The 25,348-nt window shown below is 37.8% G+C and overlaps 1 protein-coding gene across 1 annotated transcript in view; it reads right to left on the reverse strand.

The window, feature by feature from the left end:
- The window catches only part of LOC107718384 (protein furry homolog-like), an 87,179-nt gene that overhangs the window by 32,833 nt on the left and 28,998 nt on the right, over positions 1–25,348 (reverse strand). The window contains 31 exon segments of the mRNA XM_016525432.1: positions 136–276; positions 515–783; positions 899–1,067; positions 2,110–2,209; positions 2,302–2,456; positions 2,545–2,655; positions 2,754–2,914; positions 3,874–4,046; positions 4,637–4,728; positions 4,898–4,955; positions 5,085–5,209; positions 5,353–5,557; positions 5,944–6,212; positions 6,352–6,438; positions 6,542–6,706; positions 7,492–7,729; positions 8,478–8,585; positions 8,718–8,850; positions 9,363–9,534; positions 9,652–9,738; positions 9,970–10,078; positions 10,304–10,407; positions 13,312–13,413; positions 13,815–13,913; positions 16,981–17,073; positions 18,526–18,694; positions 19,478–19,558; positions 20,265–20,344; positions 20,508–20,604; positions 20,804–20,943; positions 24,277–24,330. Of these exon segments, the coding sequence (XP_016380918.1) occupies positions 136–276; positions 515–783; positions 899–1,067; positions 2,110–2,209; positions 2,302–2,456; positions 2,545–2,655; positions 2,754–2,914; positions 3,874–4,046; positions 4,637–4,728; positions 4,898–4,955; positions 5,085–5,209; positions 5,353–5,557; positions 5,944–6,212; positions 6,352–6,438; positions 6,542–6,706; positions 7,492–7,729; positions 8,478–8,585; positions 8,718–8,850; positions 9,363–9,534; positions 9,652–9,738; positions 9,970–10,078; positions 10,304–10,407; positions 13,312–13,413; positions 13,815–13,913; positions 16,981–17,073; positions 18,526–18,694; positions 19,478–19,558; positions 20,265–20,344; positions 20,508–20,604; positions 20,804–20,943; positions 24,277–24,330 (4,146 nt within the window).

Below are 25,348 nucleotides of genomic sequence, written 5' to 3' on the forward strand. Positions count from 1 at the left end.
GCAATCGCACCAGAGTTCGTTTTAATCGAACCAAGCATGCCAAGTGTGAACACACCCTAAGTAACATGGTCGAAGTCTCAAGTTCAGCCCATCTGCTTAAGGATTGAGTATCTGGCCAAGACAGGCATCACTCACATAAGGCAGGAGACTTGGTTCACTGTTGACTCCAGACATGCTGATAAGGAAGTGCAGGATGATCTTTAGATTTTTTGGCCAGCTGTCAGCTAAAGTGGTCCAGACGTTCTCAATCTCTGACCATGCAAATTCATCACCATACTGTAAAATCAGACCATATGAACATTCATGCAATGATCACCTTGAAAACATGGGTATAAATATTAGTGAATGTGTTAAATAATATATTTATATAAAATAAAATAAAACTATACTTAAATGGAAAAGGAAAAATTTAAGAAAAATTGTCTGCTATAGAAATGTACTGTATATTCACTATAGATATTCAGACCTGTACCATGGTCTGCACATAGTCGACGTGTAGCATGTGTGCCTTTACCTTTGCAGTTATGAACATGAGGTTGTTGAGGATCATGGTAGTGGCATGTGGTGAACCCCAGCCCTCTCCTCTCAGCCAGCGACGGCTGTTCACCATCATCATTTCTCTCTCATGGGCATCTTCCTCTTCCTCCGTCGACGAAGGTTCCTCTTGACGTTGAGCTGAAGGCTTGAAGTCCACCAGCTCCACATTGTTCATCCAAGGTAGGAGGTAATGCAGCATCACCTGCCGGCCACCAGGGTGCGCTGTCTGGATTCTCTGACTCACCTCTGAGTAAAACAACACATAATCTCATTACAAACACAGTGTTTATGCAGGAAGGAAAAGTTATTACCAAATGTTAGATTTACTGAGCATTATATTTATGTGGGTTTGTGTATGTACCTGAAAAGATAGGAAGGGTGAGTTCAGGGTAGGTCCGTGCCAGTTCTTCACTGAGCTGGTAGTAGGACACTGAGTACAGGTGAGGGAGGGGAGAGGCTGGAGTCAAGACCCCGTCAGTACGATGGATCTCCAGTTTATGGGCGTAACGGAACAGTTTGGGCTCCAGCATCTAATATATAAACACATGCACAAACATTATGATTTGGTACAAGTTACTGTGCTCATCACACTTAATTTCAATTTAAACTCTTACATTTTTTGAAGCACAAGTAGGTGTGAGGAAACTGGGCTTATCAGTTATGATGGAATTCGGGGATATATTCATGACAACCAAATTAAATATTTTCTGTTAATTTGACAGGTTGAAAAATGAAACAAACTACTAAGGGCTGAATGATTTAGGGAAACAAATCTTATTTTTTCTGCAAATTTTCTCATTAAAAAAATTGAGATTTCAATTTTTTAAGAGTGCCACGTTTGTTATGCTTGTGCGCAGGGTAACATGATTTAAACCCATAATCATAATGAAATAATTTTTTTTTTTTTAAGTTTAAAAAAAGTCTCTTCATTTCATTTATCTCAGGCTACATTCCCACAGTTGTTTTATGGAACCCATTCAATATGACTCTATACAACAATAATAATAATAACGTTGGTTCGCCTGGCCAGAGGAGAACTGCTTGGTTTCTCCCAAGGTTTTTTCTCCATTCTGCCACCGATGGAGTTTGGGTTCCTTCCTTGCCATTGTCGCTTTTTGGCTTGCTTAGTTGGGGACACTTAATATTTGGCAATATTATCAACATGACTGCACAGACACTATTGGAAGAGAACTGAACTGAGCTGGATGATGGCATCACTGAATCAACGATAAACTGACTTTAACTGAAAATTGACTGTTTGCTATTGTCCTCTTTTTAGAGCTGCTTTGCAGCAGAATTGATTTTTGTTGGCAAAGCTGCTTTGGCACAATCGGTATTGCATAAAGTGCTATAAAAATAATAAAGGTGACTGGACTTAATAATAATAATTATAAAATTATATAAATGAGGTCAATATACTACTTTAGTAGTAATACTATCTTACTGTAAACATACATTATGATATATTTATGGAGGTTATCATATGGCAAAATAATCCCAATACGATTTTATTTACCCAATTGTACACTCTTGGTGTCCTTTGACAGAAAAAGCTTAAGAATCTCCACTGACCTGCAGTAGCTGCATGGCGACCTCATAGATGTCTCTGGAAGAGTCTGCAGATTTAAACAGGATGAGATTCAGCAGAACCACAGTGTCAAACTGGTAATCCCTGCAAGAGACAACAAACACACAGTATTAATTTTACCTGATTTATTGACACAAATTCAATCACATTTACCACAAGAACGTTGTAGTACGTACCTGTTGTGAAAGACATTGGCGATGGCTCTGAAGCAGCCTGCAGCGACTCTGCGTGAGCCAGTGTAGCAGCGATCCACCGCCCAGAACATCAGATTGCTCTGGTCTGGATTCAGCTCCAATAACAACATCACTGCCTCACAACCCAACTGATGCACCTGAGCACAAACATGCATGCATGTGACAGTTCATAAAAGTTGATTAGCTGGTAATGCTAACGTGGGCAAATGAGTAAAATGTATTTACCTTGCGGTCTTGAGAGTCTAGAATATTGTCCAGCCACTTATATAGATACCCATCAGAGGATAGGCCAACGTTATCAGCTACCGGACCACAACACAGCACCGCAGACATGGCCTGTGCAGACACACATCATATACCACATTCACTCTATGGTAGTGATAGTGAAATCTGTGACGGCTGCAAATGCAAATGTGTGTTTTGTGAGACGGTACCTTCAGTGCACAGTACTGGTGTCTGTTGATCTGCATGTTGCGGTCGCTGTATCGGTCCAGTGGTGTGAACATGATGCTGAAGGGTCCAGCCCAATGACTGAAGAGCATGAACAAACTATGTCTCAGTGACTGCTGAGGGAATATACTCCTCCTCTGATGTACTGCAGAAACACAATCATGAGATCAGTTGGAAGTTAAATAACAGATTAGTGAATTTACAGATTAGTGAACTAATGGCTATTAAAGTGCCCCTATTATGCCATTTTGAATATTGCCTTTCATGCAGCGTGTGATGTAGCTGTATGTGAATGTAAACGATCTGCAAAGCACGATAAATAAAGTTATTGTCTCCCAAAAGAAAGAATTGACTCTGAACAGCCTAAACGAGTTGTCAGTAATTCGAATCCCACTTCTGTGATGGCTACACGTCACGGGGTAACATATTTGCATAATTCCTGCCATGTCGAGAAGACGCTGTGTCCTATGCTGTGAATTTGTTTTATTTTCACTTCCGGAAAATGAGGCTGCAAAGAAACAGTGGTGAAAATTAATTTTTCCCACTGTACCACAACAGTACAACCCCAATCTTTTTTGTGTTCCTGCCATTTTACTGATGACTGCTCCTCTAATCTCGAGGAGTTCAACGCGAGATTCACAAAATGCTTGCTCTTGAAAGATGGCTCAGTACCCAGTTTATTTGGACCAGCTGGCTCCACTGAATCACAACCTGTAAGTATGAGAAATAATAGATGTTTATATTTTCTATCGAGCGTTCAAAATATGGAACTATGGTATCGGTTCTGACACGCGCTGTACGCGGTAGACCAATCACAACAGACTGGGCCATCTGACCAATCAGAGCAGAGTAGGCTCACAGAAAGGAGGGTTTTAGAGAGACTGAATCTCAGAGGTGCTTTGAACGAATCATTTGAAAATCATTGGAAAATGAAGTGATATTAAATGCATAGTAAATGCATAAACTAAAGTGTTTTTTGACCTTGCATGCATGTAAACATATTGTAGGAGACTCCCAAAACAATATTAGGAACCTTAAAAATGGCATAATAGGGGCACTTTAACACAATATTAGTTTCTGTGAAAAGGCCCTGTGGGTGTGTACCTGGTACATTCTGTATGATGTTGGCCACTAGGGCACTGAAGTGTGAGCGGATGTCTCTCAGTGTGTCTGAATCTTTGTCGTTCTCAGCCTCCAGAAGCTGTCGGGTGAGATCCACGTATTCCAGCAGAGTGCTGTTCAGAGAGTGAGACTCCCCGTCCAAACCACCACTTGCACTGCACGGACAATACATAAACATGTTACTGTTTAGGATACCTAAGTTGCTAGCTATGAAATTAGCCTTGGCAACAGGAGATTTTTTTTAGAATAGAATACTGTTAAACATAATACAACATCTGAAATGCAATGGAAGTGTTCATGATTTTCAGAAAAAACAAAAACAAACAAAAAAAAACAGTTCTTCTGTGATGCATGTTGGACATAAAATTTAAATCAAATAAACTAGTCAGAGTGTGGAAGTACTTCTCTTATGCTCACCAAGGCTACATTAATTTGACCAAAATAAATTTGTCATTTGTGAAATATTTTCACAGTTTAAAATAAATGTTTTATATTTTAATATATTTTAAATTGTAATTTATTCCTGTGATGGAAAGCTGAATTTTCAGCAGCCATTACTCCAGTCTTCAGTGTCACATGATCCTTCAGAAATCACTCTAATATGCTGATTTGGTGCTCAAAATTTCTTATTACTATCAATGTTGAAAACACTTTGCTTTATTTATTTTTGTAAACTGTGATACATTTTTACTGACCCCCAAACTTTTGAACAGTAGTGTACATGTTGTGAGTGTGTGAGACTTACATCTGACTGATGACTCCAGAATCGGCCAGTAGCTCAAAAATCCGGACCAGCTGGACTCTGAGAATGTCACGACGCCGGCGTCGCTTCATGTTCTGCAGAAACAAAAAAACACAAGGATCAACAATTTGTTTAGATCTGCATCTGTATTATGAATAGATAGACAAAAAGCTTGCATTTAAATGGTCTAGTGGAACATTTATCCATGAGTCCTCAGGCATGGATTCCTTGACAGGGTCAAATGTCAAACTGTGGTCAACTCACCTCTGGCCTTCTCTCAAGTGCCTCTTTAATGATGGGGTTTAATTCCTCCAACAGCTCTCTGTAAGACACACCTCTGGGTTAAAATGCAATTACACACAATATAATAACATATATATATATATATATATATATAAAGCATATTTTGTAGATTTTTTTCTGAGCTTTGTCAGGTGATCTTAAGACATACCTGAAGGCAATAGGGTTGGTCCGGCCAAGCCCCAGAACGAGAGACTCAGTGATGTCCATGCTCTCAGAGCGCATCATGGGAACCACATGCTTGAACAAGGAGGAAGGGGACGGAATGCTAATGATCTGCAAAGACACACACATGTACACAAACTTGTTAATCATTTCAAATATGGTGTCCCAAATCAGGCAATGTGCAAATATTTCACATTTAACAATACTAATTATTGCATCTGACACTAGAGCTGGTAGGGTGCTATGACCTCGACCTTTGAGTCGTAACTATATCCGCTGTCTGGGGTGGATGCCAGCGTCTCAGGTGGGGAGCAGCGTACAGAGCCGGAGGCCGATGAGGATGAAGATGTGGAAGAGGTGGCAGAGCTGCAGCAGAGGATTAGGTAGTTCCTCCAAAGGCCCACATATGAGTCACTGCTACTGCTCATGCTGTTCACCTTCTTAGCATTGATCGGGCTGCTGCAAAGTCAAAGGTCACACAGGAAAGTCACATAATCTGGCTTACAGAAATACATCATATACAAACAAGTTTGCCAAATAAAAAAATAATGATTTTTATGCAGTCACGTGGCTGTTTATTACTATGTAATATTAAGTTGTTTTATATAAAAGAAAAGTATGAAATATTATTAATTCTCACATGAATATAGTGAAAACAGTGTGGAAATGTCTGTCTTTATTATTACCTGGATGTTTAATAAAATGTTATGTCTTTAAACATTTTTTTATCTATCTGACAACAATGGCTAACAAATATAGACTAAAAACATTGAGATACTGTATAATTTTTTTTTTACCCATGTCACCCAGCACTACTAGAGACACATTTGAATGTAAAAACATACTTGATGTCGACTTGTGGCGAGAGCAGCTGAAGGCGTGTGGAGGCAAAGACCCAGGCGTAGCTCAGCGCAGTGGGGCAGTGCTTGGGCAGGTGTTCTTGCCGCAGGTAACTAGACAGGCTGATGACCCAGGGGTCCTGACCTTGAGTCACATGGGCAAACACCCAGATGTGGGAGGGGCTTACCACATCAAACTGGTGGCTGATGGGAGATGAGCTCCACTCTGCCAGAGTCTGAAGGTCTATTCCACTGGGACAGTACAGCAGATTTGTCTACAGTGAAAAGGGGCAAAAAAAGATAACCCTGATATAGTTTAATTTTTACTTTTTGGTTTTGGGCAGAAGCTTTCTAAGCATTCCAGTGTGGAGGGGACACCAACATCCAAAAACACAATGTCCTGCATTCCCTCACCTGATCGGCCCCAGTAAGGTGAATAAAGCTTTCAAGGACTGAAGCACTCAATCTGTCCATCACTTCTATAGCCAACTCCTCATCTCCCTGAGAGAGAGAAACAAGACAAAGCAATGAATATGAAGTGCAAACAAAACAATGTCACCTCATGTAGGTGAATAACAGGAAGTCATTTAGAGCAGATGGTTACCGTAGCGATGCCGAGGGCCGTGTGCAGTGATCGGACTTCTTTGAGGACATTGACAGCGAGTCTGCGTGTTGCTGGTCGACAGCTGCACAGCACGACCAGAGCCAGACCCTCCACCACATGCAGAACCGTCCAGAGAGGAGATCGCTCCAGAGGGAGAGATGGGCTCTAAAAATTATTTAAAAATACCATGTTAAACTACAAGTTAAAAATGTATGATAAACTACAGTAAAAATATCAAACACACTACCGTTCAAAAGTTTGGGGTTGGTAAGACTTTTTTTAATATACAGTAAAAGCACTAATATTGTGAAATATTATTACAATTTTAATAAATATATAAATACAACTATTTGAAAACTATTCTATTTAAATAAATTTTAAAATGTAACATATTCCCTGTGATGGCAAAACTGAATTTTCAGCAATCATTATTCAGAAATCATTCTAACATGCCGATTTGGTGAATAAGAAACATTTCTTATTATCAATGTTGAAAACAGTTGTGCTGCTTAAAATTCTGTGAAAACCGCAATACATTTTTTTCAGTTTTTTTTTTTTTTTTTTGATAATCAGTTCAAAAGAACAGCATTAAAACATAATATATAAAAGTCTTTACTGGCACTTTTGATCAATATAATGCATCCTTGCTGAAAGAAAGTATTAATGAAAAAAAATAATTTACTGACCCCAAACTTTTAAACAGTAGTGTATATATTATGTTGCTGTGTTATATGTTATATTATATTACATCATATCATAACAGTGGTTCTTAATCCTGGTCCTGGGGACCCCCCTCTGCACATTTTGCATGTCTGCCTTATTTAGCACACCTGATTTGAGTATGTCAGATAAGGGAGACATTCAAAATGTGCAAAGCAGGGGGTCCCCAGGACCAGGATTAAGAACCACTGTATTATATACTATAAAAACTTTAAGTTGTGTGTGCGCACCTGTGAATCATGGCTGCGGTTGCTGCTCTGTACCGCCTGTCTCCACTGTATGATGAGCTGCAGCAGCATCTTGACAGCGTTGTCCAGTAGTGTGGGGTGAACGTCAGTCACCTCCCTCACAATGAAATACACAAAACCAGACAACACATCCTCTCTCCAGTCTGGGAAGTCCACCATCAGAGCCTGCAGAGTGGTGAACGCCAGACCACGCAGCTCCTCATCCATATGGATGGTCAGTCTGGACGAGTGGGAGAAAGAAAGAGTCATTGTTTACAGAATGCAACAAATAAATGCTATGCATCATCATCTTCATAACGGCATCATGCGTCACCAGAACCACAGAGAGGTCAAGCGGGTAACAGTGACATACGAGTTCTGACTACATGTCATTATGACTTCACAGGAAGTCTGACTCAGATTGTGGTTGCTGTACAGGAAGTCATGAATACATGGAAATTAGCAAGTCAAATTAGTCTATGGGTACTTTTCTGAATAAGTGTGATTTTTCTGTTTGACTCACACCCCTAAAGTAAACACTTTGTATGAGAAGACCTTTGAGTTACTCTGTGTTGAAAATCCTCATTCCAAATTGTGTTACAGGCAATTAGCTTTATATAACAAACTATAAAGACCAAACATTTTGGAAATATGCAAACATGAAAAAGTGAACCCGGACCATGTTGAACTCACAATGCACTGTAGCAATCAGGAGTAATCATGCACTGTAGCAGGACATTATGTAATAACTAAAATGTGATAACTGGCCTGTTGACATTTAAACTGAAAATTTTAAAAAACAATCAATACGGAATCAATTTGACAGCTTCTGAATCAGAATCAAATCATGACATTTGAATCCACTGAAGTGAATGGTCAGTAGGAATAAATGTAATTGTTCTCTAACAACAGAACTAGTGAATTGGAGAATGGCTGGAGTTTTCTTGTGGTGATAAATGAGGGTTGACATGAGGGTCACAGGTCATTACTTGGCCAGTAGCTCGATGAGATCTTGTCTGCTCATGCCATCTGGTATTAGTCTGGGAATAGCAGCTACACATGTCCGGAACAGATCAATCTTCGGTTTACGCTCCCCACTACAGCAGAACACAAACATATATTAAACACGATGAAAGCCAAATAAACAACAACAACACCACTTTCATACCATTTTAAAAGTTCAAAAGTCTTATATCATATTTATGAAAATAAAATCTCAAGAAACTCACGTGATCATGTCCTCTGGCTCTTTGTTGGACATCTGAACGTTGGTCATGCTCATGGATCGTCCCACCTCTTTATCCAGATGCCTGAGGATGTTGTCTAGGGCCTTCCTAACCTGAGGGTAATACAGAGACATGCCTACACAGACCAACACACACAGAAAGAGAACAGCTTAGCTCACACGCAAAATCTAGTACAAGAAAGGAAAAATGTTACAAAAGACTACATACAGAGGCATTTCCTCGATCTCTAAACAATGAGGCCAGATAAATACACCACTATCTGAACAAATGGGCATCTAATGTGTTTCACTGGAAAAGCAAAACAAACTATTAAAAATATAAAGTCAAATTTAAGTATACGAGGAAATTCTGACTAATGTCCACACAGATAAAAAAAAAGGAATGGACCACAATTACAATCCCAAAATATTTAAACCTTTCTTACTTAAAAACACAAAAAAGGACTTGGCAGAAAGTCACAGCTTTATTTATGTTGAAAGCTCAATGAGGACAGCACATGCTCCAGGAATCACAATTACGTGAAAAATCACCTAATCGAATATGACCAAATGCTTTAGGGTCGGGAAAGGCTGAACTCAGGAATATGTTCTTTTTGGAGAGCTGTGTAGGAACTGTAAGGGTCCATACCGATGACCTTGGCTTCCTCGTCTGTGAGGGTGGTGTTGAGGAAGATCTTTTTGACCCGCAGTGTGTTGCCTGAGGGTAAGATGACGCCTGTAGTGGGCATGGGCGGCTCGCCGTCCTTCTGTTGTAAGCTGTCGGCTATTACCAGGAAGGCCCGCAGACCAATATTCATCCTCTGACAGAGAGACAGATAAGAGAGAGATAATTAGTTTCTATGTTTATCTTTTTATCCATCCAGAGATGCCATCAAATTTTTTAATGGCTGGTACATTATGTGAATGTCTTCACACACCTCTGGATTAATGGTGAAAGTCTTGTGGGACTTGCCCACACACAGCAGGTCATAGATGATCTCTTTCATGGCAAAGTCCAGCCGTTCCTTTAGAGAGGGAAAACAAATGTGCCACAAACCAATGAAAAACAATGCGATAAATTAAAACCACTCTCCCAAATGTTCATTTTGATAATTTTAACTGTATTATAAAATAATAGAGTGTAGATGGTAAAGTGGATAGCTATCTTTGGAATTGGGACAAAATGAAGGCTGGATATGAACCTGAGGTATTCTAAAATATGTTTTGAGTGTTTTTATTTATTTATTTTTTTTTACCTGAGCAATAAACTGAATGATCTTAACAAAGATGTTGAGGGGTGTGTCCCTGGGCACCACGCTGCGAGAGCCCTTTGGGAAAAGTGCTGTTACAATACTGAGGAGACGACTGTGAGGGAAAAGAGATAATGTGAGATGTTATATACATATGAACAAGAATGGTCTACAAGAATCTGACAATTTGCATATATTTGTATGTATCTTTGAGAGGTTTACCTTCTCAAATAATGGTATGTTTGTGGTTAGGGTTAGTATTGAGTGAATGTATTCCTAGTGTATGCAACTGGTATAAATTCAAGACATTTTTGTAAATCTGTATGATTGTGTGTCCCACCTCTGTGTGGTTGTGTTGCTCTCACACTTGATCCTGATGATATAAACCCAGAGCAGCCGGTAAAGAGACTCCAGTGCTACACGAGACATTTTGGGATCTTTGTTCTAAAAAGAAAGAAACAAAAAATGCTCAGACAACAAGAACTCATGACATGAGCCCTAGAAAAAAGGCCTTTATTTCCATAAAGTACATTTTTGTAATTTTGGAACTGTAATTTTTATAGGGTGTAATGGACTTAACATCAAGCAACTCCGGTGATGTATTTACTGCTGATTTATTGCTGATTTATGTGAGACCAGTGGGGCCAGTGGCAGTGAAAAATCTTAAATTAAAAAAATCCTTATTGTGGATTTTTACAAACACATTGCTTTAAAGTGGCTTTACAGAAAACAGGGTCTTAAAAACCCCCAAGTGAGTCGAAATGACCTCCAAAAACAACAATTCATGAATTAACCCAGCCTAGAAAATATGCCAGATTCATTCATAAAGAGCTGCTGCTTCATCTGTATCATGATGGGTGATGATCAATAGCTCACCTACTGCTCGTGACGAGCTAAGGACGAATATGACGCACTGGACTCCATTTACAAGCCAATAAGAGCTGTAATTTCTGCTTTAACTGCATTGATGCAATAATAATCAACACTCACCATAAGGGGCGATATGATTGCATGGTTTGCAGTGAACATCAACTACATACAGTAAGTATGAGAGCACTAGTACAGTGAGGACTCCCTAGTGTCTTCCGTCAACAAGGATGCCATTTCTTTACTGAATTATCAGCAATATGTTTTTCCACTCTGGCCTAATGAGTCTGCAGGTACATTTCAAAGAGTTGTACATTCAAAACAAACCAATATAAATGCAACAAACTTGCAAACTATTTAAACTTCTACAGAGAAAGACTGTGATCTGCAGCATCATGGACATTCAAACTGATGGTCATAATATAAATCCATAATTTCCATAATTTTCCAGAAGTGCACTGCTGTCAAACTTTGCTGCAAATTTGCTTGCAATATTAAAATTTAGGCCAAGAGTTGAACCTGGTCCCCTTGCAGGATAAAATAAAATCACTAGGCTAGATAGTCAATCACTTTAATAATTAGCACAAAATTTTACGAAATACTACTAATAATAATTCATTCTATATTTTCACTTACATATTTTTGGAAATGTATCGTAATACAAAATACTTTTTTAGCACGCCAGTTTTGGCCTGAATTAATGCCACCTCAGATAAAACATTCCTGACGCCCTGAATGGTGACCACAGAAATGATAAAGTCTACATCTTCATCAATGACTCCTTGAACTGGGTGGTTTTCCTGTGTGAATTCTTGAGGACAGCAGGAAAGTAATAAAGTTATTTAGCATTGTTTCCTCTATGGACAGGCAAAAGAGTCAGGAGTCTCAAAAAGCCCATGTGGAACACAGGTCAATCACATGACCTCTGAGCTCCCTTGTGGGTAACCATGGTAACTCACCTGCAGGGTCTCAATCTGCTTACGGATGCTGTTGTTTGACGGCATCTGGAGCCAATAAACGTGCAGGGGAAACAAAAAAAGATGACAAAGGACAGAGGGTGATGGTGATGGCGAAGACATGCAGGTTAGAAAAAGAACAAGAGACAAACTTAAGAACAAAACAAAGCTTTGTGCTACAACAACATGCAAAACAAAGAGCAGGGTGCATAAGATTTAATACTTCAGTGTCAGATTCCCTACAGAATCAACACAAGTATTTCAACATTTATCTATACTTCCTTAAGGAATGAAAATGTCCCATTAGACAAAAGCTTCTAGGAAGCTCATTTTAAATTGAATTCATATATAGGTGATGTGCTGATGAAGATGAAGAGTTTCTGATGGGTGAGAAGACAAATAGCAGGATTGAAACAAAATGAAATAAAAAAAATAAAAACAAAAAAGGCAGGATTAGTGCATGCAAATGGGTGATTACAAGCGAGAGTGATTGTGAAGAATATAGTCAGATTAGACGCTACATATAACAAGGATTCAAATAAAATATGACGTCCACTCTGACTAAAGTCTGTTGGCCAGGGAAGACAAACTACAGCAGGGTTAGAACAGACAGGGGAGCAGACAGACAAGCAGAACTGTAAAGGGGATCCATGGATCAATTAGGAGAGAAATTATCCACCACTGAGACTACAAATCCCATAAACCTGGGCTCAATTGGCTAACAGACCACTGAGGAAAACTTCACTTCTGATCCTGAATCGTTCACATGCCTTTTTGAGAAATGTAAGAAGCGGCCTAAAGTGGATTTGGAGTAAGATCCACACTACAGTCCAATTCTGATCCAGTCCTGATCTAGGTTAACGGAAAGTGAGTAAAGGATTTAATCGGTACTGCAGGGAGTTACATAGAGTTTGATTACTCATTCATAAAATCACCACCACCAAATCAAAGCATCACGGATCAATCCTGAAGATTCACATGATAAAGTTGCATAGATTGGAGGAAAACTCAATCATTGTGGAAGGGAAGTTAAGAAACCAAAAAATGATCACATCCTTGTAGCTGAACCAGCGACAATGAAAAAGAACGTGGACAAGCACAAACACACACGGTTTTGAGATATGATTGAGAAAGAGTGGATGACACAAGTATAATTAACTGAAAAACATAAGCAAGAAGCATTTTTCAGAAGTTGTCTATAACACCACACCTTTCTCCAAAATTATGTAAGTGAACCAACCCACAAACAGAATGAATTTTTATATTGAATCACCAAACCTGCCTCCAGGCTTCAGAATCTATATGTATCAACAGCACATTTTATTTTGTTTGGTTTTTGCAGTGCCCAAACCACATTTGATAGAAATGTAGGATTTGTAGCTACTTTTTACAGCTACTTGTAAGCTGCATTTTCTATGGTGCAATCTCTGTGAAACTGTCAGCTCTAGTGGGGGTTTTCCCCCCAAAGAATATCACCAAGCTGAAGTAAACACTCTGTATTCATTTCACTGTTAGAAAATGTTACCTTCAGGTGGGAAAGGCAGTTCTGAAGGAAGATGTGCCAGTTATTGAGGAAGAACTGCTTTTGACTAACACACAGCAGACATGTGACCAAGGGATACAATGCCTGGGGAGAGAGACAGACACAGAAAACTGAAAATATATCAAACAAGAAAAAATTAACATGCTGATTCACAAATCGGACATTGCAACTTCTCTCATGCACCTGACATGGAGAGCTAGGACAGATTTACAGTGAATAACAACTATTTCTCACTCAATACTACTGATAGAGCAGACAATAAAAGATTTGAAATACAAACGCAAAACTCTTATGGCCCACTTTCATGAGAGTTTTATGGTACTTTTTAAAGCTTCAATGCTTTGCAACTGCACGGAAAAGGGCCACAGATAGAATCAGCTAAACTTTTTGTGTTCCACAAAAAAATGTCAGCCTTCTGGGTGGCAGAATGATCTAGGCTACAGAGATTGTGGGAAAGTATGTATCAAAGCAGAAAAGGACTGTACCAGTGAGTGCTTCTTTCTTGAGCTGAGGTCAAAGGTTGTCTGGTAGAGCATCTCTACGAAGTTCTTCAGGCAGGGCACATTCACTTCATTCTTCACCGCCTTCCAAAAGCACACAAGCACAAACATATGAATCCTCATGCTGAGGCTGAGCTACACCCGCTTGGAGCACAACAGCACACAAATCACTCAGAGCTATTCATCTTGTCAATGCCAAATGAAATACATTTCAATTGTGTTTCTGTAGCAACTCATTCCACAAGCTCCACCTCAAACCACTTGACAAGACATGTACCATCATAAACACTGCAGAAGAGTCACTGAGCCTCTGTCAAATGATCGGAATACAAACACAGTTTCAAAGAGCCAATCTGTATTTGAATCGGTGTGTGATTGGTGTGAAACAAAAGAGAGCAGATTTGCATGATTTTGCTTAAAGACAAGGTGCAGTTTTTTTTGAAAGTCACAACTCTTGCTCTATCGTCGCTCTGATTCAACTCCATCAGACACACAACCAGCTCAATTTTAGGGTTTAAACAGCATGAACTTCTCGAAGTACTGATTATGCTTTAAAACCAGTGACATTATACTATGACATTAAAAATCAGTTATGGGTGCAAATGGAAAAACAAAGGGACTGGAGAGTGTTTACAGATCGCACATGTTCTGATTTGAATTAATGGAAAGTCGTGTAATGTTCTGTGTTGCCATATTGTGAAATTACACTCATTTAAATCAGAGTTGATGGAGCAATGTGGCAATTTAGTCAGAATGCATTAAATTTCTGCAGTACGCATGTGAAATTTGGCTCATAGGAATGATATTATATAATTTAAAGGGGTCCTATTATGCTTTTTCACATTTTCAACTTTAGTTAGTCTGTAATGTTGCTGTTTGAGCATAAAAAAGATCTGCAAAGTTACAAAGCTCAAAGTCCAATTCAAAAGGAGATATTTTATTTAACAGAAATCACTTTTCAAAAACTACAACGAACGACTCCAGGTCAATCACATGACCTCTGAGCTCCCTTGTGGGTAACCATGGTAACTCACCTGCAGGGTCTCAATCTGCTTACGGATGCTGTTGTTTGACGGCATCTGGAGCCAATAAACGTGCAGGGGAAACAAAAAAAGATGACAAAGGACAGAGGGTGATGGTGATGGCGAAGACATGCAGGTTAGAAAAAGAACAAGAGACAAACTTAAGAACAAAACAAAGCTTTGTGCTACAACAACATGCAAAACAAAGAGCAGGGTGCATAAGATTTAATACTTCAGTGTCAGATTCCCTACAGAATCAACACAAGTATTTCAACATTTATCTATACTTCCTTAAGGAATGAAAATGTCCCATTAGACAAAAGCTTCTAGGAAGCTCATTTTAAATTGAATTCATATATAGGTGATGTGCTGATGAAGATGAAGAGTTTCTGATGGGTGAGAAGACAAATAGCAGGATTGAAACAAAATGAAATAAAAAAAATAAAAACAAAAAAGGCAGGATTAGTGCATGCAAATGGGTGATTACAAGCGAGAGTGATTGTGAAGAATATAGTCAGATTAGACGCTACATATAACAAGGATTCAAATAAAATATGACGTCCACTCTGACTAAAGTCTGTTGGCCAGGGAAGACAAACTACAGCAGGGTTAGAACAGACAGGGGAGCAGACAGACAAGCAGAACTGTAAAGGGGATCCATGGATCAATTAGGAGAGAAATTATCCACCACTGAGACTACAAATCCCATAAACCTGGGCTCAATTGGCTAACAGACCACTGAGGAAAACTTCACTTCTGATCCTGAATCGTTCACATGCCTTTTTGAGAAATGTAAGAAGCGGCCTAAAGTGGATTTGGAGTAAGATCCACACTACAGTCCAATTCTGATCCAGTCCTGATCTAGGTTAACGGAAAGTGAGTAAAGGATTTAATCGGTACTGCAGGGAGTTACATAGAGTTTGATTACTCATTCATAAAATCACCACCACCAAATCAAAGCATCACGGATCAATCCTGAAGATTCACATGATAAAGTTGCATAGATTGGAGGAAAACTCAATCATTGTGGAAGGGAAGTTAAGAAACCAAAAAATGATCACATCCTTGTAGCTGAACCAGCGACAATGAAAAAGAACGTGGACAAGCACAAACACACACGGTTTTGAGATATGATTGAGAAAGAGTGGATGACACAAGTATAATTAACTGAAAAACATAAGCAAGAAGCATTTTTCAGAAGTTGTCTATAACACCACACCTTTCTCCAAAATTATGTAAGTGAACCAACCCACAAACAGAATGAATTTTTATATTGAATCACCAAACCTGCCTCCAGGCTTCAGAATCTATATGTATCAACAGCACATTTTATTTTGTTTGGTTTTTGCAGTGCCCAAACCACATTTGATAGAAATGTAGGATTTGTAGCTACTTTTTACAGCTACTTGTAAGCTGCATTTTCTATGGTGCAATCTCTGTGAAACTGTCAGCTCTAGTGGGGGTTTTCCCCCCAAAGAATATCACCAAGCTGAAGTAAACACTCTGTATTCATTTCACTGTTAGAAAATGTTACCTTCAGGTGGGAAAGGCAGTTCTGAAGGAAGATGTGCCAGTTATTGAGGAAGAACTGCTTTTGACTACAATGCATATTTTCCGGGATTTGTGATATCACAAATATCGACGAATGGGACGAGACCTGATTGAGCTGCACTAGAGAAGGCAACGAATGTTATCACTATGTCAGACACAAGCTAGCTTTCCCAAGGCAGACGAACTTAGAGAGTTTACAATCATCCGGGTTTAAATTGCGCTCAAATTGATTTGATTTTGACGCCATATTTACACTGAAGCTTGCAGGCGGCTATGGTAAGTGGCATGACATTTCCCGACCAGGCGCCGAGTGCTGCCAATCACAACACACACTGGTCCAGCTAACCAATCACAGCACATTTCGTATTTCCTTCATTTGATACTGGAACTATTTGAGCCATTCATGCCAGACTGGGGAGAGAGGTGTTGTAATAATGTAAAATATGTGAAAAATAATGTGTTTTTCGAACAACCTAGCATGAGAGCCTGTTCTAGTACACCCCCAAAACAAAATCAAGACTTTGTAAAAGAGCATAATAGGACCCCTTTAAACAAATGGAGAGCTATGCGGTACTTACAGCAGCTACAGGGATGAGGATCTCAACAAACAGGCCAGCCAGTGCATGTTTGATATCTTTGTCCTTCACCTCCAGGAAATACTGAGCACATTCCTGCTTCACCAACAGAGACACACAAAACAAAACATTTAATTAATTAATGCAAATCTGCACAATAAACATTTGAGAGAAACTCATAAATGTAGTTTTAGTAACTGAAAAGGATGCACCACTATTAAACCTTTTGTAAGGAGTACACAATGCCACATGGTAGTTGGAGAAATATGAGGTCTACAATAAAATACAGCTCAATAAAAATCTCTGGATTACAGTGCTTGTTAAGTGAAGCACATATTGAGTGCAGGACTTCACTGCCTATAAGTGGCTAATGTAAAGGAATTGCTCCACACAGTCCTGTTGGCAAAGGTAGGGCTAACACATTGAGACTGTTACTCAAGAGATTTTATGAGGCATGACTACAGAGAGCTCGCAAATAAAACAAAAGAAGTACTGTCTGAACGACAATAGAGCAGACGAGACTCAAAATGTATTGACAGTGATGATGTGGCACTTTCCACCAAAACGGAACAAAATAGGGCCTCAAATGTTGAAAACAATATTTACTGTATTTATTTATTATAATTTAAATTTGTCATTTAAAAAAGGTGGATAACTTTGCTTAACTCAGAATAATCAAACTAAATTTTATACAAATCATTCTGTTTTTTGTTTATTTTGCATGCAATTCACAATTTGTGCAATTTGTACAAGTCTGTTAGCAAAAATTGGGACATGTCTTTGGGACACTGGGAAATGTTATGTTTTTGGTCATTAAAGTTAGTATATATCAAAAAAATAAAAAATTCTACAAATAACTACATATCTATTCAAGAGATTATGTGAAATTTACGTCGCTGTTGTGGGATTTTAATTGTTTTTTTGTTGAGAAGGTCAAGCCCTCTTTTATGCTAGATAACAGTCGATTTAACAAATGTAATAGATTTTAGAAAATAAATATATTTATACTCTGTTCATGAGATGTACCATGTAACACTAAAACATCTTTAGTGTCCAAAATGAAAGGGTTAGTTCACCCAAAATTGAAATTGTCATCAATTACTCACCCTCATGTTGTTATGAACCCATATGACTTTCACTCATCTTCAAAACACAAATGAAAATATTTTTTATAAAATATATGGGAAATTTCTGACCCTTCATTGAAAGTCAAGCATGTTTGAGCTATTGTTGACCATATTTGATATGCTGTATGTATGTGCGTTGATCAGTATTTATATGCAAATAAAAGCCTGAAATAAATCTGTTCATCATAAATTTAGCATGTCTCATCAGAAGACTTGGATTAAACCGCCCAGTTCATATGGATATCTTTTACAATGTCTTCATGAACTTTTTAACGTGTCAAAAAATGTAATGTAAAATCTATGAAGATGAGTGAAAGTCTTACAGGTTTGGAACAGCATGCAGGTGAGTGAATGATGACAGAAACCTTTGAAGACAACCTTTACATGTACAGTACATGTCTGTGTTTGCATGTGTCTCGACCTGCATGAACTGGAAAGAAGCCTCAAAGTCCTCAACGGGGTACATTTTGACTCTGAAGAACTTCATGCCCATGATGAGGCTGATGATGCTCTGCACCACATGAGGACTTTGCTCCTTCAGCCTCAGTTCCTTCAGCTCTGTGATGAACTTCTTACGCACTGCCTGGAACCTGCACACAAACACATAATTAAAGAGAAATTAATTAAAATTTTGGAATTAGGTGTCTAGTCTATTCGCACAACAGCTGATGAAAATTTATTGTCAAGTTTCTATCAAGTGCTCAACAAATGTGTGTAGGAGCCTTCAACCAAAACTTAACGTCACATAACAGGGTGAAAAAAACTGGCTTGTTACTGTCTGTGGGCCATATTTACATTTTTTTTTGTAAAAAGTTCAAGAGTTTCCTTTAAGTAAAAACAAAACTCAAAAGCAAAAGCTTGTTACAGCAATGGAAACCATCTGATCCAAACAAGCAAGGACCACAGTCAGCGCATCATGCCTTTATCATATTATGTAAAACGGCCTTTTCAAACACTGTCCTCGGGACAAAGTGGCTCTGCACAGGAAATCATGAACTGGAGGGAAGGTTGAGCACTGTGGTAAATCAATTTCAGGCCCTGACTATTACAGCACAGGGCTAAATTACATTATAGCTTGGACAGTTTCATGTAGCTGTGAGAGAGTCTTGGCGTGTGGAGAGCAGAGAATTACAGTAACATTAAAAGCGTCCGAAGACTGTACAAATCATCTGTATTTAGCTCTAGGCAAGTTAGTTTGACAGAATGAGAGGGGTTTGGGGGCTTTGTTAACTCTGATGGGAGATCTGAATTATGTGCTAGCATCAACTTCATCCTTTCTTTGTTAAATTTCTAACTGAATTTTTTTTATGTGCAACAGACCACAAAAGGTACACTGTAAACTCCTTGTGGTTTTGGGATGGATTTGAACTCACTTGGATTGGGCGAGAACTCCGATGACCTCAGCGTAGAGGTCAGCGATGATGTGCACATTACCAGTGTTGGGGCCTGAGTACCTGTCAAACACACCATGACAATCAGTAAGACAAGCCATTCTACACAGAATCAAGAAAATATTGGTTTGTAGTCCATTAATTACAAAATTACATTTAAACTGTTAAGTTTGGGGTCAGTAACATTTGTATTTTTTTAAAGAAATACTTTATTCAGCAAGAATGAATTGAATTGAATGCATAAAATCGATGCATAAAAGATTCCCCTTTCAAATAAATGCTGTTCCATTGAACTTTCTAGTCATTAAGGAATTCTGAAAAAAGTAACCTAGTTTCCACAAAAATGGCACAACAGTTTTGTGATCATTATAAATGTTTCTCGAGTAGCAAATCATCATAGTAGAGTGATTTCTGAAGGATCATGTGCCACTGAAGCCTGGAGTAATGGCTGCTGAAAATTTAGCTTTATGAACACAGGAATACATTATATTTCAAAATATTAAAACAGAAAACCGTTATTTCAAACTGTAATAATATTTCAAAATAGTTTTACTGTATTTTTGATTAAATAAATGCAGCCTTGGTGACCTACCCTAAACTTTTGAACAAGTGTATATACATAGAAAATGATGTGATGCACATGATGCAATTGAATTCTAGGTAGTTTCAGAAATCACACACTTGTGTGTCTCACATTAGGTTTGCATTTGTCCAGGGTACATCTGTAGAATTTGCATAGGAAAGTGTGTGTTTGCGTATGCAGACTCACCCCTCTTTGTGTTTAAAGTGCTTGAATGCCAGGTTAAGGACTTCTTGTACTAAGGCGTCTGGCACGGGATGAAGGGGAATCTACGGAAAACATTTCATCAACATCAACCCTGATGTAAGGGTCACTGTTTTACTTCAGGATCCTTGATATACTGTTAGCAAGTCTATGCATGTTAATGCCACAACACACCTATCTCTGACTTCTGAGACACCACACCTAAGCAATGAAACACACAAACCTCACCTGTTTCAAAACTTCCACTGAAACTAAACAAAAAATGAAGTCTATGGCTAAGTCCCTTCGCTCCAGTAGGAAGTCTTTATCTCGGTGCTGTTCATCTCTAAAGAAAGAGATCAAAAGTACAGGATTCACAAGTTAGAATAAAAGCACGTTTTATTAACTCCAAATAAAATGTCACAAGAAAGAGGCACATCATATGCATCTGTTGAAGCTCTTGCTAAAGAAAAGATAAAGAGACAGCAGAGAAAGAGAAAAACATACGATGATGTGTACTATGTGTAAGATGTATATTTGCCCACCCTTTGGACTTGGTGCTGGAGCGAGGTCTGTACTCGTACGACTCGTCTTCTGTCCCGCTCTGTCTTCTGTACCAGTCAAACAACGTCCGCAACAGTGAAGGCAAACAGTGTTCTGCTATGGAGCTCATAGAGCTTATTAACTGTAACACACAAACACAATAATACAGCTCAATGACACACTCTTTATGTGGGTTAAACACAACATGAAATCAAATATTTACTAAATGTGACCCTGGACCAAAACCAGTCTTAAGTCGCTGGGGTATATTTTTAGCAATAGCCAAAAAAACATTGTATGGGTCAAAATTATCGATTTTTCTTTTATGCCAAAAATCATTAGGATATTAAGTAAAGATCATGTTCCATGAAGATATTTTGTAAATTTCCTACCGTAAATATATCAAAACTTAATTTTTGATTAGTAATATGCATTGCTAAGGACTTCATTTGGACAACTTTAAAGACGATTTTCTTAGTATTTTGATTTTTTTGCACCCTCAGATTCCAGATTTTCAAATAGTTGTATCTCGGCCAAATATTGTCAAACCATACATCAATGGAAAGCTTATTTATTCAGCTTTCATGTGATGTATAAATCTCAATAAAAATAAATTGACCCTTATGACTGGTTTTGTGGTCCATGGTCACAAATATTAATTAATTTATCTATTAAAGGCATAAAATGCATGTTATTGATCTTTTAACGAATGAATCATCCATGCAATATGTTACTTTTTTTTTCTCTTGTCATATTTAATGTTATTTAGATCTGAATCTGTTTCACTTGGATGATACAGAATGACAATAAATAAAACAAATAAACTGAAATACTAAATGGCGGTGGGGTTGCTGTGCATGATTCATCAGTAGGGGTCGACCGATATGTGTTTTTCAAGGCCGATGCCGATACCGATGATTACAGATCAAGTAGACCGATAACCGATATTTTGAACCGATATATATGTCTGGTGTAAAAATTGAAATTAATGTCAAAATTAAGAATAACAAGGGCTCTGACAAAAACTGCCTTCCCTGGTGTTGGTTGAGTGTAGTACTCCCACAGTAAACTCTTTATTTTAAACAAAGGGTTTACCATTAAAATTAAAACATGGAAGAAATAGCGTATTGTGTGATTATTCTTTTTAAAAAAAAGTTGTAATAATTGTTGTAGTAGTCAGGGGTTAAAGCAAAAAAAAGAAATATTTTGACTGAAAATTTTTCCTCGGCCAAACCACATTCCTCAGCCATACCTGTCACACACCCAGTTTAAGAGCAGTGTTTTTCTTCTTTTTGAAAATGACCGATACCGATAATCATAAAAATTATTAATATCGGCGCCGATAATTGGTCGACCCCTATTCATCAGTGCATGTTATTTCAAAGAGGAAAAAAAAAAACTTCCATTAAAATGTACAAACGTTCTCCACCTCTGAAATATCGGTTATTTGCAGCACAGACTCTAATTTTGAAAGCCATTTTATTTTGTCTGTAAAACCTAATGAGTAAAAACATTGTCAAGTTGATTGAAGAGAAAGATCTAAAGAGAGAACAATATACAAATGGATGAAAATGGAAAGACAAGGTAAGGGACGCGAGAGAGATGGAAGCAATTTTGAGTGCAGTCAGTTATTGATCTGTCCTGTTGTGAGGGCAGGATGGGTGTAGGATGATACTTCCAGTGGTTACTCAACCTTTCACTGCAGTAACCCAGCACCAAGCATCTCTCTCTCTCTCTCTTCTCTCACACACACACACACACTGAGCTATGGCAGTAGAGTAGATGTGTATGTATGCTGATGAGTGAGTGAGGGATAGTATAGTTCACTGTGGTGTGATTCAGCAGAGCTGATCTCTTTGCGGTCACAACACGTCACGACTGAACATGCAGTTCCTGAGACTCAGCACAGGCAAATCCAACAGCCAAATCAGTGTGTGTGTGCTAGCGTTGTGAAAAAATAAAAAATAAATAAAAGACTAATGCGCAGAGTGAAAGTGTGCTTGTTAATAAAGTGAGATGTTCAGAAGTACACTGGGATCCAAAAGTCTTGAGACCATTAATGCAAATTCTTCTATTTTACATTTTTAAATTGAATACATTTTTCATTCCATCTTATATCATAACAATTTGAGTGAAACAGTTGAATGAAAAAAATTCCATGATGAATTTCATAATGTTTTAATATTTAGTTTGCTTTAAATTTCTTTTCTTTTTTTGCACTCGAGCTGCATAAATTCCTCACATCTGTGACAAACATTTACATTTATTCATTTAGCAGCAGTGTTGTTATCATTAACTAAAACTATAAAAAATGGGTTTCCATTCATTGAAATAAAGCTAAATAAACTATAAACATTATATGAAATTCTTATACTCAAACAACTTAAGATTAATGTTGTCTTGGCAACTAACTGAAAATAAGTTGGACTATAATTACTACAACTAAAACAAAAATAAAATAAAGCTAAATAGAAATAAAAAAAACCTAATAAAAAATTATAAGCTTACATAAAATTACTAAAATTTAAAAAGAAAAACTGAATACTATAATAGTATATAAATACTAAAACAACACTGTTTAGCAGATGTGAAAGAACTTACTAATGAGGAACATCACAAGCAAATCATCAAACCTGATCATCACGTTCTCCAGCATGATCTGAGACTATCCCAAAGAGCATATTGAGCTTCAATGGAAAAAAGAACATCTGACCCTCTGTACAAAGAGTCACATGCTCACAAATTAACTCATTTCATTAGTGATTTAAAATCTGAAATACATTATTCAATTTAAGTCATAATGTTTCTTTGTTTAAAAAAAGCTTCAAAGTCCCAGAACTTTGGGAAAAAAAAGTTTTGTTTATTTCAAAACTGATTCCCAGACTTTTAGACCCTACTGTATATGAGGCCTGCATCAGGTGAGTGTGTGTGTGGGATAGGATGATGTATGTGGTTAAGGAGAGTTATGTAACTGCTCTTCCGGCCCTCATGGCACTTGGCAGACACACTCCAACACCCTGAACTGATATATTCACACACACACACACACACACACACACACTCGCAGCAGCCTGTGCTGATCTACTGCTGCGGATGACACAGCGATTCTGCTCCTGGCAATGTCCAGTGCACACACACACACCAAAACTCTGTTCACTAAAAAGCATAGAGACACACAGACACAAATTGCTGTGATTTTCTGCATACAGAGCACATTCTCACTGGCTCATTCTTTCTCACACACAAGCCTAATGGCACTGACTGGATCCATTGCAGGATGATGTCTCATTTGCTTTGCGTTTTGCTAAACAAAGCATTTTGCTGCAGCTCTGCTGTGAAAAGTTCTGCGCTAATCAGAAATGAGTGATGGAGAGTGAGAGAAAGAGAGAAGAGGACCGAAAAGCAAGATGGGAAAGAGATATACTACACGCATTTATAATTATTAAATTATGAAATAAGACACACATATACTAACCTGATCAAATTGTGCATCTTCTCCTCTTTGCAGTGAGCGGGAAAGGGGCTTCTCCTGAAAGAACAAGGATACATACAGTGTAAATTAATAAATGGTAGATGGATCACCAAAAACTGTTTAACAGGAAAAAGTACTGATATTGAAATTAAGATACTTATTTTCAAATTTTAGTTAAATATTTCATATTTAAAGATGAACTTAAAGCAAACAGTTTTGTGGAAACTTATACTTTTTTCAGTATTCTTTAATGAATAGTGATTTCAAAAGAACAGCATTTGTTTAAAAATTGAAATCTTTTGTAACATCATAAATGTCATTGCTGTCACTTTTAATCAATTTAATTCATCCTTGCTAAATAAAATGAATTTATTTAAAAAAAAAAAAATCTTACTGAACCCAAACTTTTGAACGGTAGTGTAGTGGCATTCATAAAATATTATATTTCATTATAGATCATACAAGTTTGACAATGACTTTCAATGCATTCTTTCATTTATAAATATACATCATAAATGTAAATGTATCCAGTACATTTATACACAATTGAACACTATTCAATATATACTCAGTTATAAATTAATTTTAATCCAAATAAAATGAATCTGAATAAAAAGCAGATCAGCATAACAGACGATTTGCGATTTGTGAAATAGTTATACAACTGTGAATGACTTTGGATTAATAATGTGAATTAATACCCTAATGTGAGTCATTTAAGTGAAGAATTACCCCAGATTTCAACATTCAGCCCTGAGAAACTGAATCTCTCTTCAGTCCATTTTTACAGAGTAATGTTGTAGTTAATGCAGACTGTAAAATGACTCAAGGACTCCTGGTTAATGGCATGAAGACACTTTGAATGCTCTGATATCTGGTTTACACTTGAGCAAACTAGGGCTGCACGATATATCGAAATTATCGAAACATCGCAAATGTACATATCGCAATATGCATATCGCAAGGGCGTGCGATATCGGAATCATTTTAATAATAGGCTACTTAAATCAAAACGTTGCAAAAGGTCAAAGTTTTAGTTCGACGCATATAGCAGAGAATTGCTTGACGTTAAAAA

This window comes from Sinocyclocheilus rhinocerous, unplaced genomic scaffold, assembly GCF_001515625.1.
Source record: "Sinocyclocheilus rhinocerous isolate Xijiao unplaced genomic scaffold, SAMN03320098_v1.1 scaffold453, whole genome shotgun sequence".
NCBI lineage: Eukaryota > Metazoa > Chordata > Actinopteri > Cypriniformes > Cyprinidae > Sinocyclocheilus > Sinocyclocheilus rhinocerous.